At 43.9% G+C, this 19,140-nt stretch overlaps 1 protein-coding gene across 1 annotated transcript; it reads right to left on the reverse strand.

Moving 5' to 3' along the window:
- Positions 1-897: 897 nt before the first annotated feature.
- Positions 898-12,476, reverse strand: LOC143722440 (glycylpeptide N-tetradecanoyltransferase 1-like). Its single transcript, XM_077213840.1, has 11 exons — positions 12,390-12,476; positions 11,699-11,843; positions 11,399-11,517; positions 11,189-11,280; positions 10,912-11,028; positions 10,656-10,826; positions 9,481-9,589; positions 9,227-9,397; positions 8,898-9,065; positions 8,242-8,379; positions 898-1,428 (listed from the first exon to the last, which is right to left on the reverse strand). The coding sequence occupies exons 1-11, from the start codon at positions 12,474-12,476 to the stop codon at positions 1,408-1,410; spliced, it is 1,338 nt and encodes a 445-aa protein (XP_077069955.1). The 3' UTR covers positions 898-1,407.
- Positions 12,477-19,140: the final 6,664 nt, after the last annotated feature.

The following is a 19,140-nucleotide window of genomic DNA, read 5'->3' on the forward strand; positions in this document are numbered from 1 at the left end:
TGATATCTTTCACTCCATCATAAAAACCTAAAGACCCGTTTTCAGTTGCTTTCATTGTATTTTCCTCAACCCGCTTCCTCAAATTACCCATACGGTGTTCAAAACCACAATTTTACGTGGATTAGTTGTAATAATTAGAGTAGACAATTACTCATAAGGTTGTACTGCTTTGATACATCCATCTACTTCGATGCGTTGGACAGATCATGTGATAAGAATTAGGGCATATGCTTACACCACGATCAGGATATTCTCCAATACTTTTAGAGCTGTACAACTTTATGAGCAGGCATAATCTTATCATCGATGACACAAATCACATTTCATTTTTAACACGTCTCAGTTCCCACACAAACAACCCCCAACCGTTCGAAACGGTTTCCTCAAAAACACCATCATTATTGCTAATTTATGATGACCCCCCCTGCTATCTGCCAGGTGTACAATGTAGTTCCAACCACTGTCAAATTGCGGATCTAATATGGTATTGATCATTGCTTCCTTGGTTATTTACACTGGTGCTTCTGTTGACAAAACCGTGAAAGAGGATCACAGGCAGTTAGAGAGAAATAAGCAATAAACTAATTAGAGAGACAGATTAAAAGCAATAACAAAGCAAAACCAAGACAAAAAGATCTCACTCACTGTGTACCGCATCCATCAGTTGGTCAACGTTTGTCAAAAGAAAGTAGAGACGAGGCTTCCAAGGCAAAAAACAGTTTAGGATGTGCGAAGGAGAGAACGACCACAGAAAAAAATCATTGACAGCAGCCCTTGTTGTGTCCACTTGGGATTTTTATTCTCATTGGCTGTTTTTTTCCCCTAGGAACTTTCATGTGTCTTTGATTGTTGCAAGTCCTTTTCTAAAACACTGAGGAAATGAATATTTTCATCCTGTTTTTAGTTTAGTTTTTTTTTTTTTAGCAAAAAAGCACCTCCCATTGCATAGGGAGAGTAAAATCACTTTATACTGAATGAGTTGAATCTACTGATGCGGGTAGTGTGACACTTATGCATCTGGATTCATCATGAGCATGGTAATTACATATCAGCGTGTGTGTGTGTGTGTGTGCGCGCGCACCTTTGTTAACAATCATAACAGATTAAGGTTCCTCATCTCTGATGATGGTAACTACAATGGCTTTAGGTCCATGCAGAGAGAGAATAAGAAGATAAGTGAGGGAAAGGGAGAGAGAGAAAAAAAAACGTGGAAAGAGAAGAAAACCTTCTCAGTCTGGCAGCAGTAGTGCAGGTCCAAAAGGTCAAAGTTCAAACTTAAAAATGGGCTGTGAATTCTCCTTCCTGAATCAGGAAGTCCACTGGGAACATCTGTCAGGTGGTCAGTGCGTGATGTCATAAATCAGCCTCGCTGTCATGCGAGACAGAGGTCACGGATGGTGAAATGGGTCACTGCAGAACCAAACCCACCTACAAAAAATGCATAAGAATTATATAGCGCAGTATTGATCTTTAGGAATTTTTACACATCACACACACATATGTAAATATATAGTTACACACACAGGCCACTGTTCAACTGCTCATTAATGCAAATATCTAGTCAGCCGATCACATGGCAACTCAGTTAATTTAGGAATGTAGGCATGGTCAAGATGATGTGCTGAAGAGCATCAGAATGAGGGAGAAAGGAGATTTAAGTGACTTCGAACATGGCATGGTTGTTGGTGCCAGACGGGTTGGTCTGAGTATTTCAGAAACTGCTGATATATTGGGATTTTCAAGCACAAGTTCAACCATCTCTAGGCCTAGGGTTTACAGAGTATGGTCCAAATTAGAGAAAATATCCAGTGAGGGGCAAGTTCTGTGGGAGAAAATGGCTGGTTAATGCCAGAGGAGAATGGCCGGACTGGTTTGAGCTGATAGAAAGGCAACAGTAACTCGTCTCTGAACACACAACACGTTAAGATATGTGGGTGTAAATATAAACAATATTAAAGTTAAATAGAAGACCATAGAAAGTGGCATCTAGGTGCTTTGGGAGACAGACTGTGAAGTACTATGGCCACCTTGTGGCCAATTATTGTAACTGCAGCTTGACTGATTTTCCATTGAGAAAAACGTCCTGGTTGCGTATGCAACCCACCGTTCCCTGAAGGAGGGAACGGAGGACGTAGTCGACGCGACTGAAATGGGATCACGCTAGGGAGCCTATCATCTTCGAGTACTATTGAACGAGCCAATGTAATTGGCGTGCGTGATTCGCATCACACACTCCGCCCCCGCGGCGTGGGTATAAATACGGAAGTGGGTGCACGCACTAGTTGCTTTTCGCTGAGGAGCCGAGAGTAACCCGGGGTCAGCGGTGGTCCAGCGGTAGTGGCAAGGGGACTACGTCCTCCGTTCCCTCCTTCAGGGAACGGTGGGTTGCATACGCAACCAGGACGTTCCCTTTCAGTCGATAACGTCGGACGTAGTCGACGCGACTGAAATGGGATCAACCATTGAACACGCCACTAACTCTGCCACCTTCCAGTGCCTAAACCAAAGCCTCCTGATGCCCCCGCAAACTTAAGGCGGGGAAGGACAGGGCTTAGGCCAGGGAAGTCACTGCTGTTCCTACAGGACCACTGGGAAAGCGTTCCCCGTACGTTGGAAGGAAGGGACGCTGCGGAAGCCACATCCAACCCGAGGGAGGAAATGTGGAGAATACCCATATGAACTGGGCGGAAACCGGGCAGTCTAACATATGGAATGTCACTGGGGTGGCTCCAGCCTAAGACGGGGGGAGACACACCGGACAGTGACGGCAGAGAGACTCTGCCGAGGGAAGACACGGGCTAACCGCAGGGAGCCGTATCGTGGAAGAATACACATATGGGGTCACCGAAGGGACCGCAACATATGGACCCAGCCTAACACAGGTTCCACACTGCTTACGAGTGGTAGGCCTAACACCAGACGTTCCGCACGTCCGACGTCGGAGGGGTGTGGAGGAACTCAACAGGGTTCAATTTTAAGGGAACTCAACTGGAGTAGAAAGGCGCACGTATCCAGTCCATAGGAGGGGAATGGCGCAGCAAGCCGACACTTGAACCGGGCTCACGGTGAAACTGGCTTCATGAGAAGGGAGCCCACGGGAAGCAGCGGTTCAACTAGGTGTCGTCCAGCCCCCAACTCTAGAATCTGTTTAGCAAAGTATATCGTCAACGCCCAGGCGGAGCACTTTACACTCATCATAGAGGAGCTCAACACCTAAGTGGACATGTTGCATCTCGGATCTTTGCCGAAATGAAGGCAAGCACTAAGTGCAACTTTGCATGGAAACAGCCTTCCCTCTCTGCTGAATTCAACAGATATTTGAAGAGCTGGTCTGAGGTCTATGACTTGCATTCTGTACACGTCCAAGCGAATCGGACAGAGAAGCCAGGGCTGGATCTGCCTCCTCCAGGGCAGCGCTTGCAGGCTCACCACCTGCTCCTATTACGGGAGAGGTAGGAACCTTGGGCACAATCCGAGCCGGGATCTCAGCTTGTGAGAGTTAGCCGGCCCAGACTCCAGGCACAGTACGTTGACCGAAAGCGAGCAAGTCCCTAGCCTCTAGTAGAGACCACGCGAGCAGGAGAACTGATATAACAGAATTTTTACCTCACTACCTGCAGTGGCTCAGGGGCGGTCTCTGCAGTGCAGTCGCACCAGGGACAAGGCCCAAGAGGATAAAGAGGGACACAAGGATTTACAAGACCTTGCTCCTCAGGAACCTGACGATCAGAACGTGCTTCTGCATACTTCTGCAACACGATGAGCGTCGTTTAAACACCGAGGCAACATCATTTTGAGGGTGATTTAGGAAAACAGCCTACTGCAACCCATTTTGCAGGAAAGAGAGCACTGAAGTGATCGAAAGCTTTCAGGATCTCCTCAGGGGAGAAGACGCACTCAACGACTAGGTTCCACTTCTAAAGGCGTAAGCACGCTACCCAATTCTAGGGGGTGCTCGCAGAAGTGATGGTAACTAACACATGTTCTTGTGATAGCCACCTGAACCTCCGCGTTCGGATGTAAGACCGCCCGGAATCTCCGGGGGAAGAACGCGTGTGCCATCGTGCCCCGTCCCCGAATCCAGGGGAAGTCAGGAAGGCTGTTGAAGGGAACCAGGTCTAGTTGGGCCAATGAGGGGCAACTATGAAGACCTGTTCCTCTCCTGACATGGCACGTAGGTGCAAGTGACGGGCGCAAAAGACAGGAGCATTGCTCAACACAACATGTGAAGATCACTGGGCTTCAGGAGCATTTTCTGCTCAGCACTTGAGTGTGACAAGTTCACTGAGCTTCAGGAGCATTCCTGCTCAACACCTGAGTGTGATAAACTCACCGAGCTTCAGGAGCATTTCTGCTCAACACTTGAGTACGAAGAACCTCACTGAGCGACAGGAGCATTTCTGCTCAGCACTTGAGTGTGACAAGTTCACTGAGCTTCAGGAGCATTACTGCTCAACACCTGAGTGTGATAAACTCACTGAGCTTCAGGAGCATTTCTGCTCAACACTAGAGTGCGAGGAACTTCACTGAGCACCAGGAGCATTTCTGCTCAGCACTGCGTGTGATGAATTCACTGAGCTACCTGTGATGGACTCACTGAGCTACAGGAGCATTGCTGCTCAACACCAGAGTGCGATGAACTTCACTGAGTTTCAGGAGCAAATCTGCTCAACATGAAGAGTGATGATTTCACTGACTTGCAGGCGCAAGGCGACCATGAGTCGCAGTCACTTTTAGAAGGCTCACTGGGGTTAAACGCATTTCTGCGGGCCCCTGGGGCCGCTGAGTCCCAGTGTTTGTCCAAGGGTAGTCCGCTCGGTTTACCCAAACACTGGCGGAAAAATAAAACCGGGGGGGCAACTGAGCGGCCCCGGAATGGTCATGACCCAGCCGGACCCAGGGGATGGAGTCTCCACTTGCCCTGGCTATAACTGTCGTGAGGCTCGATGGCGGCACGATTGAGTAAGCGGGAGGAGTGGAATAAGGCGCCCTCAGAAGCGTCTGACTCCAAGGAGGAGGTGACGGGTGAGTTTGTGACATGCAAGGGAAGCTTGCGCAACGGTCGCAATGTCTAACAACTCGAGGCACGAATGCCCGTGTAGTCGGGGGTCGCCCAGGCCCCCGTTAAAACACGCCCTTTGTACATGGCCGCTCTGTTGAAGAGGGTTTGGCAGCAGACCGGGATGAACTATAGTCACACAGGGTGAGCTGCTCTGCCACGGTCACCTCGGGACTCGATCGTGAAGCTAGCGCTGAAGCGGTCACATATGGAGGGAGCCAAAGGCTGCGACTACCATATACCCCAGGAGCCTCTGAAAGTTCTTTCAGTGGGACCCTTTCTCACTTCAACACCAGCTGAACACATTCTCATTGGAGAGACATGTTGGACCGAGTACCTCTCCAAAACTAGAAAAGAGATACTCAGCCCGTGGGCGAGATTACTCTCTTCCAGTTGACCTGAAGACCCAACGGGCTCTGGAGCACTCGAGGGGAAGGACACTGTACTGATACTCCACCCTTAGACGCAACACACAGGATGGCCTGCGGTGCGGGAGGTAGAGATCTGAAGCACATGTCTTTCAGGTCAAAGCTGCAGACCAATCTTGGGCCAAGATGGTCACGACCCACCACCTAGTAGCACGAAGAACGAGTTTACAACTGGCCTTTGTACCGGCTGGAGGAGCGGCTATATCAAATCCTTCGCCAGCAGGATAAGATAAGCACGCACAAGTCAGGAGCACTGCTCAACACTCGGTGTGATGAATATCACTGAATTTTCAGGAGCACGTCTGCTCAACACCTAATGTGATGACTATCACTGACTTGAGCGGGGTAGCCGAGCCTGAGGTGGGGCAGCAAAGTAGAGAGAGTGGTGTTAGTGTGCTGTGCAACACTTACCTGTCTCCACAAGCGGCAGGGGGCGCGTGAGAAGGCGGATGACCGGGTCCTCGAACGCACCAAGCTGCCTGCTGGCGACCAAGGGGGAGCTGAGGGGTGTAAGGCTATACAGGGTCACACCCGCCAGACTGGCCCTCTTGGGACCCAGGAACAGATGAAATTGCTCTCTCTTTGAAGTGTGGGTACCGCTTGCTCCGCTTTTTTTTTTTTTTTTTTTTTTAGGGAGCCAGCGGCGGAACAGACACACACACAAACAAAGGCTCCACCCGGCCCTCACCCGGGGGGAGGGAGTGATCGTGCCACTCCAAGAGCATCTCATCCATTCCTGGGCGGCCCGCTCCGGAATGCTTTCGCTGTCGCTTGCCACCTGGCTTGGCAGCGCCTGGAGCGGGCTGGGCGTCTCTACTGCGGCCGGCTCCCTGCTGAGGCCTGGGTGGAGGCTGCTGCGGAGGGCCAGCAGGAGCGGCGGCCGGAGAACGCCGACGGCGACGAGCAGGCGGAGGAGCTGCCACCGGCGGCGGGTGGAGGCAGCAGCTGGCCACCGGGGCAGGATGTGCCGGATGACCTCCGTCTGCGCTTGAGCGGCAGAGAACTGTTTGATGCAGTTCTCCACCGCGTCGCCGACCAGCCCAACCTGGGAAATTGGGGAGACCAGGAACCGAACCTTGTCCGCATCCGCCATACCAACCAGGCTGAGCCAACGAAGGCGCTACTGGACCACCAAGGTGGACATCGCCAGACCGATCACGCACGCTACGACACCCGTACCCCGGAGGGTGAGGTCGGATGCAGTGCGGTGCTCACCTATGAGCGCACGGTCTGGATTACCCTCGTGCATGCCATGGGTGCCCTAGCCTGCAGCAACGCCATGGCACGCAAGAGGAAGGGGCTTGCCCACAGGCTTTGTAAGCTCTGCCCGTCGGAACGGACGAAACTCACAGGCCTTAGGGGGGAGACGAGGATCCCCCCAAAAGGCAGCGGCCGCCGGACACAGGTGCACCTGTGTCGACAGACCGCTCCAATGGAGGGACACCTCGCAACCCTTCACCGTTCCTCCATCAAGGGTAATGAGGGGGAAAAGCTATTCAGGCAGTTTCTGGCAGAGAAAGATGCTGTTCACCACCTGATAAGCTCTCCATGCATTTCGGGAAAGAAAGGCACTGGGGCGGCGAGCTGAGAACCAGCGCGGCCCGCCCCAAGATACCAAACTCCAGATTCCAACCGAGACTGAACGGGACACGGTGGAGGTTCCACTCGAGCCCGGCAGCCTCGGCGGCCCGTTTCAGCATAGCTGATAATTCTGGATCCGGCTCGGGCAACATTGAACTCCCGGAGGGAGACAATGCAGCCGAGTCATCATCTCCAGAAGTCAGCTCACCCTCTGATGCTGCAATCGGCGTCCTGTCCTCCAGGGGAGCCCCGAGTGAAACCGCTGGCCCACCCATTACAGATGGACCAGCAGAAAACACAGGAGGCTCCAGTGGTTGCAGTGGAAGGGAGGAGTGAGGAGCCCACAGGGAATGGTTACCGGGCGGGACATCCAACACTATCCTCCGGTCACCCATCCCACACAGCACCCGAGGGTGGGGCATGGTAATGGGGACTCGCTCTCCGCGAACGAAGGCGAGTCTCGCCCTCAACACTGCGACAGTCATGTTCCCACAGTGAAAACATGAGCTGTCCACAAAAGCTGTCTCAGCGTGCTGTAAGCCAAACACGTGACACAACAGTTGTGACCATCAGAGAGAGACAGGGAACGACCGCACCCAGAAACGCACGGGCGGAATGACATCTTGAAAAAGACGCAAACGCACCCGTGTTGCTCTTTCAGAAAATAGGACCGTCACCAGTGCCGGAGCACACAGGGAAATGACCGCGGCAACACTGAACAGAGAACTGAAACAGTGAAGCACTCACTTTTCCGCCCTCTAACCAGCCATCAACACACACACAAACATTTAGAAATTTGTTGCTGTTAAAACAGCAGTTGAGAGCTCAAAGCTCGCGATCACCGCTGCACTCGCGCTGTAGAACACCAGCACTGGGAGAGTCTTCCTGAAGAACACCGACACACTCGCTCGTTGTAGACAACAGCACTCTCAGAGACATCAAACGATCGGCTCCGAAGCGAAAGGCAACTAGTGCGTGCACCCACTTCCGTATTTATACCCACGCCGCGGGGGCGGAGTGTGTGATGCGAATCACGCACGCCAATTACATTGGCTCGTTCAATAGTACTCGAAGATGATAGGCTCCCTAGCGTGATCCCATTTCAGTCGCGTCGACTACGTCCGACGTTATCGACTGAAAGGGAACTCTGGACTGACATTTGAAAACTTGTACCTTTTCTGAGCCCATGCTGGGACATTTCCAATTGTAGAGGTAATACTGCAGGTTTCCATCTCCAATGCCAAACTTGAGCTTCTCCAAAAACGTCTTGTTCTCCATTAAGTCCAGTGCATTAAAGACATCAAATCCTTTCTGCAGTGGAAATGACACGAGAAAAGCTTTAATAAATCTGTTGATACCTTAATGCTCCAGTAGTGCCTGCAAATGATACATTTCATACTGCTTCATATGTTCTTCTTAAACAAAGGTTTGCCTTCATTGCTAAAACATGTTTTTTTTTTTGCACCAACACTAGAGATATGTAAACTCATAGTAAGGCTGAAACAACTAAATGATAAAATCAATAGAGAATATAATCAACAGAATGTGATTATCGATTTTTTACACCTGTTCAAGGGAAAACATCCACCAAGTTTTATAATGTATAACACCGCCCAGCATAGATACGCTCTACATTTGTTTTCATAACCTACAGTTTGCACAATGTCTGGAGAACAACATTGGGAAGGATGTAATAACTCTTTTTGGGAAATAAAATATGTGAGTTTTAATTGAATTAATCGATTAATAGATTAATCGTTTTTCATAATAATCGTTAGTTGCAGCCCTAACTCTCTCTCTCTCTCACACACACACTTTCAGTGACTGACCGACTTGGCGAGGATGAGAGCGTCTCCCATCAGGTCCAGCAGGGTGGTGGTGGTGTGTACATTATAGAAAGAGTACGCTGCCTTCAGACTGCGATGCACAGGATGGTTCATGATGGTGGACGGCAGAGTGTAGAAACTCAGGATGTCAGTCACCTTCCCATCTGAACTCTATAACACAGTTGACAAAAAGGACCAGCTGTTCACATTCCAAAATATTTCTTAGAAATATAATTACCCACTCTTATTTTTGTATGTTAGAAATACTTTCATGAGTGATACCTCTAAGATTATACATGGCATGAATTCTTGGTGTCCAGTGAGCGTAATACCTCCACTATATAGGTGTCGATGATGTTCTCCTGAGGAAGCAGCCAGTGTTGGACCTCCTCAGGGCTCATGACGGGAACCAGGTTGAACTGACTCAGGTACTCATTCAGCAGGCGGTGAACCGCTGGGACGTCCTTTACAGTCATCGGCTTCAGGCCTGAAGTCTTAGGAGCCTACAGGAGAGAAACACGCAATAATAGAAAATGGAAAAGAGGAAACCTCCCAGACATCACCCAGGAAAGAAGATGGCACACACCTCTGGCAGTCGGTAGAGCTTCATTGTGCGTTGCATAGTCATGTTCCGACTCAGATGAGAGAACTTCACCTCAATCAGCTTTCGTGGGTTCAAAGACCGGTGCCAGTATCTACCACACAAATAAGCACGGCAATTAGTACAAAACAGGGGTTTGAAAAAAAAAAAAGGCTATTAAAATTAGTTACATTTACAGCAGCAACTAATAGTAGCACACACATGGCAGTATTGTTTGAGTCATCACTTGATTTACTTCTTCACGTTTTTTTAGATTGTCATTTTTACGAGAACTTCGGCACGTAGACTTCCGTTCAAAAGGGGTCAGCAAGTGTCTTATGCTGCATTTATTTAACCGAAACTACTGTATAACTGTAAAATTGAAAAATAATAATTACAATTTAAAATAACTGTTTCCTATTGTAATTATTTTAAAATGTAATTGATTCCTGTGACGCAAAGCTGAATTTTAAGCATCATTACTCAGGTCTTCAATGTCACATGATCCTTCAGAAATCATTCTAATATGGGTAACACTTTAGTTTAGGGTCCAAGTCTACCTATATTACCTAGTTGCTTGTTAGCATGCATATTACTAGGATATTGGGTGTTTATAGTACTTATAAAGCATGACCATATTCTATATCCCTTAATCCTACCCAATACCTAAACTAACAACTACCGTATTAACTATTAATAAGCAGTAATTAGGAGTTTACTGAGACAAAATTCATATTTAATAGTTAGTTAATAGTGCGAATTGGAACTTGGAAGACGTGATACTTTTTTTTCTGAATTCTTTGATTAATAGAAAGTTCAAAAGAGGAGCATTTATTTGAAATATTATGTACCATTATAAATGTCTTGATTGTCAATTTGAATCAGCCAGAATGCATTTAAATTTATTAAAAGTTAATTCCGCTCTCCAAAAAAAACCCACCTTACTGACCCTCAAAAAATATCCACTTTTAGAGTCCAAATTTCTCCCGTAACGCAATACATATAATTCTGATTGTGACACAATAAGGCACGTTTGAGAACCCATGCACCACCTAGACGAGGAAGGTATTTGTCTGTATCAGAGGAAAAAGTTAACAGCTAGCAATATCTCCTGCTCAACAGCCTAATGGCACTCTGCACTCTGCACATGAATATAACGAGAGGGCAGATGTGTGTCTTACCTGCAGGTGCCCACAGGTTTGGGCAGCACCACACCTGCGGTGTACACAGCCTGAAATATGCCCTCCAGATTGACCCGTCTTGTGATCTCCCTGATGAGTACCGGAGCCACTCGTTTCGAGCGAAGTTTCTTATGCACACACAGAAAGTTAATCTCCACCATCTTCTTCTCTCTGGGGGGGCGAGGGATCACAGAGCAGATTTGAGTCAATTGAATTTATACCATTATTTACAGGAGATACACTTATGACTGCTTACATGTCGTAGATGCGGATGTTGGCTGGAATGGCACTGATGAAACCAACTAGCTTTTGATTAGAGTTCACTCTCACTCCACAATGCCACTGAGGCAACCAGCCTGGAGGACGCAGGGCCCTGGGATAAAAACACAGTACAGAGAAACTGAGGACAGATATCACATGACTTTTACACAAAAAAATGTACAAAAAAGGATAGATAGATAACCTTTCAAATACTAGACAAAGATCAAGTTTTGCATAACCCATCTGTCATTTTTCAAGCCAATCATTCTTACCAGAGCAGAAATTCAGGAGAGTAATCAAAACGAAACATGTTGTCGTCATCCTCCACGTAGTTCTCGTTGAGGAGAGTGTACAACTCTTTCAGCTTCAGAGAGACAGAGAGAAAAAAAGAAACGGAAAAGAGCTTTAGACGAGTTGTTTCCAGGTGTATATTTGTATGTATAAGAATTCGAGGGATAAATGTAATGGTTTGAGTGTTGTACCACGGCAGAATTTCCCAAATCGAGAGCGTCCCAGCTGAAGCCCTGCGGTAGGCTGTACGGTTCATCTCGTATGTTATCTTTATCTGGCTCAATCCAGCCATGTGACGTCACAGTCTCTCCTACAAACAAACAAACGACAGACTCAGAATACACTGTGCCACAAGTCATGAGTCTCAAGAAAACATATGTTGTACAGATGAAAATTTACACTACTAGACAGAAAAAAACTGACGTCAGACCAAAGAACAAGTATAATAATAATGAAACTACTGTGAATACAATTGCACAAATGATCAATACCAAGTTTAGGAACAGGCTGAGTGTCCCAGAACTGATAACTGCGACGTGTGGCCTCCTCCATGGTTTTAGCTGGACCTTGTCCCACTGAGAACAGCTCAATGGCCTTCTGGATCTCCTGTAACTTATCAGCAGGGAGGGAGTTTACCTGAGGAAGAGACAAAGAAAAAATTCCTCAAATGCTTACAAAAGTACTTTGGCTGTACCATGGTACAGTGATATTATCAGATGACGGTAATCAATACCATGGTATTTAAGGCATTTCTTGCACTGATTTATGGGTCTAATTCTAAATATTACAAATATCATTACAAAATATAACTACACATATAGACCAAGCAGTTGGGACAGTGCTTGTAAAGAAAATCTTTGTTCCTACACTAAAGTAGTGACGCACCAATATTAAATTTCTGCCTGATATTGCTAAAGGCTGAAATACACTTCATGATGTTTGCCCCGATTTGCAGTCTGGACAGTTGTTTTAATGTATGATGTTCAGACTGAGCGTAACAAACCAGATATTTTGAGCGATTTTGATTTCTCATGCGTTTCCAAGCAAGCCGAGTGTTTCTACATTGGCTAGTTGTGTTCGCTATTACGTGTAAGTCATGTGTTATCCTCAGTTGTTTAGTATATGACGTTCAGTTTTTTCTTAGTTAGTTCACCCAAAAATGAAAATTCTGTCATCATTTACACATGTTGTTCCAAACCCGTTAGACTTTCGTTCTTCTTCGGAACACAAATGCAGATATTTCTTTTGCAGAAATTTTGGTCCCTCCATTGAAAGCTACGCAACTACCACTTTACGGTTCAAAAAGTTCATAAAGAGAAAATAAAACTAATCCATATGAATTGAGCGGTTTAGTCAATTTTCTGAAGAGACAGATTGAATTTAGGCTTTTATTCACATATAAACATTCATCAACTCACGGATCAGCTATGATAAACAGAAGCTCAAGCATGCTGTGTGAGAACCAATGAGGTTCATTCTCATGTTATAAAGCACGTTTAAGCTTCAGCAAGAACCAGTGAGGTTCATTCTCGTGAGTTACACAGCATGTTTGTGCTTCCAGAAGAACCAATTAGGTTTGATCTCGCACATCAAGCAAGTACAGTTGAGCTTCTGTATCTGTTCGCTGATCAATATTTACAGGTCCTTCTCAAATAATTAGCATATTGTGATAAAGTTCATTATTTTCCATAATGTAATGATGAAAATTAAACTTTCATATAGGGCTGGACGATATGGCCAAATTTTATATCACGATATACCTGCTACAAGACTATGAAAGCATATGGGTAGCAATATTCAGTTTGAAATGTAAAATGCAAAATGACAATGTAATATGTAAAATGGCAATGCATTTCTGTTTTTAAATTTACATTTGCCATAACATTTGTGCAACATTTGGTACACAAAATGGGGGAATTTTTTTACGATTTAAATCCCATTTCCTGCATTTACATAAATTTAGGGACTATGGTGTTACAAAATCCAGGAAATAATTAAGTTGATTATAATGATAAATTCTGCCAAAAATAAAAGTAGTATACTAAACTATGTATAAAAAAATATGTCTTACTTTTTTTCAAGACTTGAGATAATCATTTTATAAAGTCAAAAATGTTCACCATTAATGTTTTGTGTGTAAATAAAACTGAAATATACAGAAATTGAATAAGGTTATCAAATAGTCTGAACTGCATAAATTATTAATTAAATATAGATTAATCCTTATTAAAGCTACACACGTTCTTTAGACAAGATCAGTGAGTAATTTGCTCTGTTCCCCTTTGTTCTTTGGTTAACTGACAGACAGAATTGGCTGCTGTCCCTTTAAGATCTGTCGCTGATGAGAGGATCTTACGCATTTAATTTTCTCATAGGCTACTCTTAACTTTCATTTAAGATTTTATTTAACTCATTTAGACTGTTCTTGTGAGGATACAATTGACAAAACGGACATTTTGGAATAAATGTGTGTGTTATTATTCAAGCGCTAAAGAAAGAGAACTGGATTCTGCGCGTCGTGTGCGTGTGTGCGCGCGTCAGGACATTCACAGGGAGCGATACCTGCTCATTAGAACTTTCGGTGAGCTATTTTTAGAGTGTGGACGCGACGTTCCTGGCCGCGGACGCGCGCATCGGCAGTCTATCTCCTGATCCTCGTTTGATGTGTTCCCGCTGCTAGTCGGACTCGGCAGTCACACTCCGGCACATTTTGCAGCACGCTGAAACACCGAAACACCACTGAATTTATACCACTGAATTAGTCTTTCCTCTCTTATCAACTATTTCGTATGCTTTCTCCTCACTTGTGGAAGCTCGTTCAGTCACATTTGCATTGCGGTCAGGGGCGCTCATTCTGTGGCTGAAACTTGCCGCGTTGGAGATCCGCTGTTCTGAGCAGTGGCTGCGTGTCTGTGGTGTACGTCATCAGGAAAGTAGCCAATTGTGTTCTGCTCTTTCTGACGGCTGCGCGCCTAACGTCAGTCAGTGACAAATGCTGCTATGTATATTGAAATATCGAAAATGTGTTTAAAAATCATATCACCGTTATCGGAAAAAAATATCGCTATATATATTGATATTGAATTATTGTCCAGCCCTACTTTCATATATTTTAGATTCATTGCACACCAACTGAAATATTTCAGGTCTTTTATTGTTTTAATACTGATGATTTTGGCATACAGCTCATGAAAACCCAAAATTCCTATCTCAAAAAATTAGCATATCATGAAAAGGGTCTCTAAACGAGCTATTAACCTAATCATCTGAATCAACTAATTAACTCTAAACACCTGCAAAAGATTCCTGAGGCTTTTAAAAACTCCCAGCCTGTTTCATTACTCAAAACCGCAATCATGGGTAAGACTGCCGACCAGACTGCTGTCCAGAAGGCCATCATTGACACCCTCAAGCAAGAGGGTAAGACACAGAAAGAAATTTCTGAACAAATAGGCTGTTCCCAGAGTGCTGTATCAAGGCACCTCAGTGGGAAGTCTGTGGGAAGGAAAAAGTGTGGCAAAAAACGCTGCACAACGAGAAGAGGTGACCGGACCCTGAGGAAGATTGTGGAGAAGGACCGATTCCAGACCTTGGGGGACCTGCGGAAGCAGTGGACTGAGTCTGGAGTAGAAACATACAGAGCCACCGTGCACAGGCGTGTGCAGGAAATGGGCTACAGGTGCCGCATTCCCCAGGTCAAGCCACTTTTGAACCAGAAACAGCGGCAGAAGCGCCTGACCTGGGCTACAGAGAAGCAGCACTGGACTGTTGCTCAGTGGTCCAAAGTACTTTTTTCGGATGAAAGCAAATTTTGCATGTCATTCGGAAATCAAGGTGCCAGAGTCTGGAGGAAGACTGGGGAGAAGGAAATGCCAAAATGCCTGAAGTCCAGTGTCAAGTACCCACAGTCAGTGATGGTCTGGGGTGCCATGTCAGCGGCTGGTGTTGGTCCACTGTGTTTTATCAAGGGCAGGGCCAATGCAGCTAGCTATCAGGAGATTTTGGAGCACTTCCTGCTTCCATCTGCTGAAAAGCTTTATGGAGATGAAGATTTCATTTTTCAGCACGACCTGGCACCTGCTCACAGTGCCAAAACCACTGGTAAATGGTTTACTGACCATGGTATTACTGTGCTCAATTGGCCTGCCAACTCTCCTGACCTGAACCCCATAGAGAATCTGTGGGATATTGTGAAGAGAAAGTTGAGAGACGCAAGACCCAACACTCTGGATGAGCTTAAGGCCGCTATCGAAGCATCCTGGGCCTCCATAACACCTCAGCAGTGCCACAGGCTGATTGCCTCCATGCCACGCCGCACTGAAGCAGTCATTTCTGCAAAAGGATTCCCGACCAAGTATTGACTATTGGGTGCATAACTGAACATAATTATTTGAAGGTTGACTTTTTTTTTTGTATTAAAAACACTTCTTTTATTGGTCGGATGAAATATGCTAATTTTTTGAGACAGGAATTTTGGGTTTTCATGAGCTGTATGCCAAAATCATCAGTATTAAAACAATAAAAGACCTGAAATATTTCAGTTGGTGTGCAATGAATGTAAAATATATGAAAGTTTAATTTTTATCATTACATTATGGAAAATAATGAACTTTATCACAATATGCTAATTTTTTGAGAAGGACCTGTATATATATATATATATATTAGACATTTTTAAAGTTTTCATTACATTTTGGGCATGAAATGCCCAAAGTCTGTTCCTGTCTGTGTATTCGACCCTTGCTGAACCTGTTCCTCGATTGTTTGACAGAACAATCAGAATCCGTTAAAGACAGAATCCGTTAAACATGCAATTGGTCCAAAGGCAGGCAGCCTTTGGACCAATTGCCTGTTTAACGGATTCTGTCTCGTCTGCCGCCTTCCTCTGTTGTGTGTATATATATATATATATATATATATATATATATATATATATATACAGGTCCTTCTCAAAAAATTAGCATATTGTGATAAAGTTCGTTATTTTCCATAATGTAATGATAAAAATTAAACTTTCATATAATTTAGATTCATTGCACACCAACTGAAATATTTCAGGTCTTTTATTGTTTTAATACTGATGATTTTGGCATAGAGCTCATGAAAACCCAAAATTCCTATCTCAAAAAATTAGCATATCATGAAAAGGGTCTCTAAACGAGCTATTAACCTAATCATCTGAATCAATTAATTAACTCTAAACACCTGCAAAAGATTCCTGAGGCTTTTAAAAACTCCCAGCCTGTTTCATTACTCAAAACCGCAATCATGGGTAAGACTGCCGACCAGACTGCTGTCCAGAAGGCCATCATTGACACCCTCAAGCAAGAGGGTAAGACACAGAAAGAATTTTTTGAACAAATAGGCTGTTTCCAGAGTGCTGTATCAAGGCACCTCAGTGGGAAGTCTGTGGGAAGGAAAAAGTGTGGCAAAAAACGCTGCACAACTAGAAGAGGTGACCGGACCCTGATCAAATCTAAGAATTTAAAATGAAAGATGAAGCATACGTTTAAACCGATTTCTGCATTTTTACTTGGACAAGAGAATGGCTGATTTACTTGTTCGAAGGACAAGCACAAGTAAAGCCTTAATGTTGAACCCTGAGTTATATTTTATACTGTAGGCCTAGTATTAGGCCTATGTTTATGTGGCAAGCCAGTTTTACACATCAGCCCAGTCTATTCTGTAAAGTTAGTGATAAGCCGGGTCCGAGTTTTTTTTGCACATTAATTTGACAATAAATGTGGCACACCCAATTTTTCTTATGCACACCCAGAGACGCTTTTCTGGCTACGCTAGTGCATCACACTATTACCGATTGCAAAGTCTTGTTTCACTGTTGTGTACATCTCCGAGCTTTTCCTAGTACTACCTTGTCCTGTTATCCTAGTCTGTTCCTGTCTGTGTATTCGACCCTTGCTGAACCCGTTCCTCGATTGTTTGCTGCCTGCCTTTGGACCAATTGCCTGTTTAACGGATTCTGTCTCGTCTGCCGCCTTCCTCTGTCTTCTCGCCTGGTTTCTGGTCCTGAGTAGGCTATTGCCTTGTCTCCTATGCTGTGTTTGCTGTCTGTGACCCTTGCCTGTCTGACTACCCTCTAATAAACTCACGCTGCGTTTGGACCTGTGTCTGGTTGTATCATGACAACTATACCTGGACAGTTTGGCAGACTGTAGTTTTTAATATTCATGGAGTAATTTTTCCTTTTTGGTTGAGAATCTAAATGAGAGTCTGTGGAAAGAGGTACATTTGGTGATCAGAGTAATGTGACTGCTTTGGACAAAGAGAGTAATGATGATTGACCTGAGTTTAAGCAGTTTCTTCTTGGTTCACAATGCTGATTAGCATTTTTGGTGTGATCTGTGAAGCATTGTGGTGTAGTGAAAATGAAATTAGAGATGCAAATGATATTTAATATACACAGTGGAGTCCAAATAAGTCCACACTGAAAATTTGGGATTTTTCAAAAACTTATTTAAACCAGAAAGTAAATTGAAAGTTACAGTGCAAAATTTTAGGTCAATAATCAAATAGCCAGAACAGAAATTAAATGAAATGGCTATAGTTACACAGGTATGCCAATCCCCCATTGGCCAGCAGAGACAGGAAGAGGAGAACAGAGAATAACCTCTGAATTCGTTCGAACAGTGCCCTGCATAAACAATAAGCACTTGCATAACAAGCCATAACAGACATTGGTTCTTTATCAATATTTTGAATTATTATATTTTCTGTTTTCATTTTAATTTTAGTTTAAGCTATAATCATTTTGATATGTGTTTTTACATCATTTTTTTAACACCTCTATATAGTTATTAATTGTATATACTAATTATTATTTCAGTTTTAGTATAAGTTATTTTAGTACATCAGATGAAAGTGAGAATTGTTTCCTTGGCGACTAGCTTTTTTTAAAGTTTAGTTTTTTTTTATTCCAAAAACAATAAAAAAAAATATTTCATTTATTTTTTAGTTCAAATGTATTTATTCTATTTCAAATTTATTTAGTTTTAGTTAACTAAGTTAGCATTGGACCAACAGTTCATTTTCATAAAGTGTGTGATCCTATGTCTAAGATACATATTATCTGAAATAAAAAAGTATTTACAGTAATCATAACTGCACCCACAAAATTACACAAATATTATGTATTTAATAATATATTATATTCTGAACCATTTTGGATTTTAGCATTTGTCATGCTGCCTCCTTAAGATGATTTCTTTAATCTGTTGAGTATCTCATTTGTTATTAGCTGTGGATAAAAGCATCTGCTAAATAAATAAAGGTACATGTAAATATAAAAAGGAAATTTTCATTCAGATGGTGGGCTTTTATCCTATTATAGTGTTTAGTAGTTTCAGCCAGAACTTAAATGTGACTATACATCTCATAAGATCATGGTTATTTATAGAAAACAAATGCAGGAGAAAAGAAGAAATATATTTACATTAATACTGACAGCCTTATTATGTGATAGTATAAGTCATTATTATATAATTATAAGTTAAGGAGAAGCACTTACTCTTATCTTTACCCACTGGCGTCAGTTTTGAGTCTGATAAATAATTCAAATATACATTTTCAGGCATCTTTTGTCTGAAGAGAGATATTTAATGCAGTGAAGAGAGAACTGAAGCACTCGAGTCTCATGACAAAAAAGCATGTTTCTGGGGGCTTTATTCGACCACATCGACCAAATAACCATGCATGCAAAATTTCCTGTCAGCTGCTTATTAGTGGTACATGTTTTTAACCATATTATACCTCACATGTCTTTTCATTTGGCATTATTTTGCTAAATTGTTGCTTTTTATAGTTGGTATTCACTGCAGAAAAATAATTTGATAATGATTTATTGTTAATGGAAAAAAATGATAAACCTCTTGAGATAAAAAATAAAAATACTAAAAGTTACAATTACAGCAATTAA

This window comes from Siphateles boraxobius, unplaced genomic scaffold, assembly GCF_051911475.1.
Source record: "Siphateles boraxobius isolate OS27281-9 unplaced genomic scaffold, OSU_SipBor_1 66, whole genome shotgun sequence".
Classification (NCBI taxonomy): Eukaryota; Metazoa; Chordata; class Actinopteri; order Cypriniformes; family Leuciscidae; genus Siphateles; species Siphateles boraxobius.

Bases quoted from the DNA above. Each gene is read 5' to 3' on its own strand.
- LOC143722440 (XM_077213840.1), bottom strand. From the start codon at position 12,476: ATGGAGGGACCAAAATTTCTGCAAAAGAAATATCTGCATTTGTGTTCC. The intron at 11,029-11,188 runs GTAAGAATGATT...TTTTTATCCCAG, and splicing joins TCTCCTGAATTTCTGCTCTG to GGCCCTGCGTCCTCCAGGCT. The intron at 8,380-8,897 runs GTCAGTCACTGA...TTTCCACTGCAG, and splicing joins CTCTCATCCTCGCCAAGTCG to AAAGGATTTGATGTCTTTAA.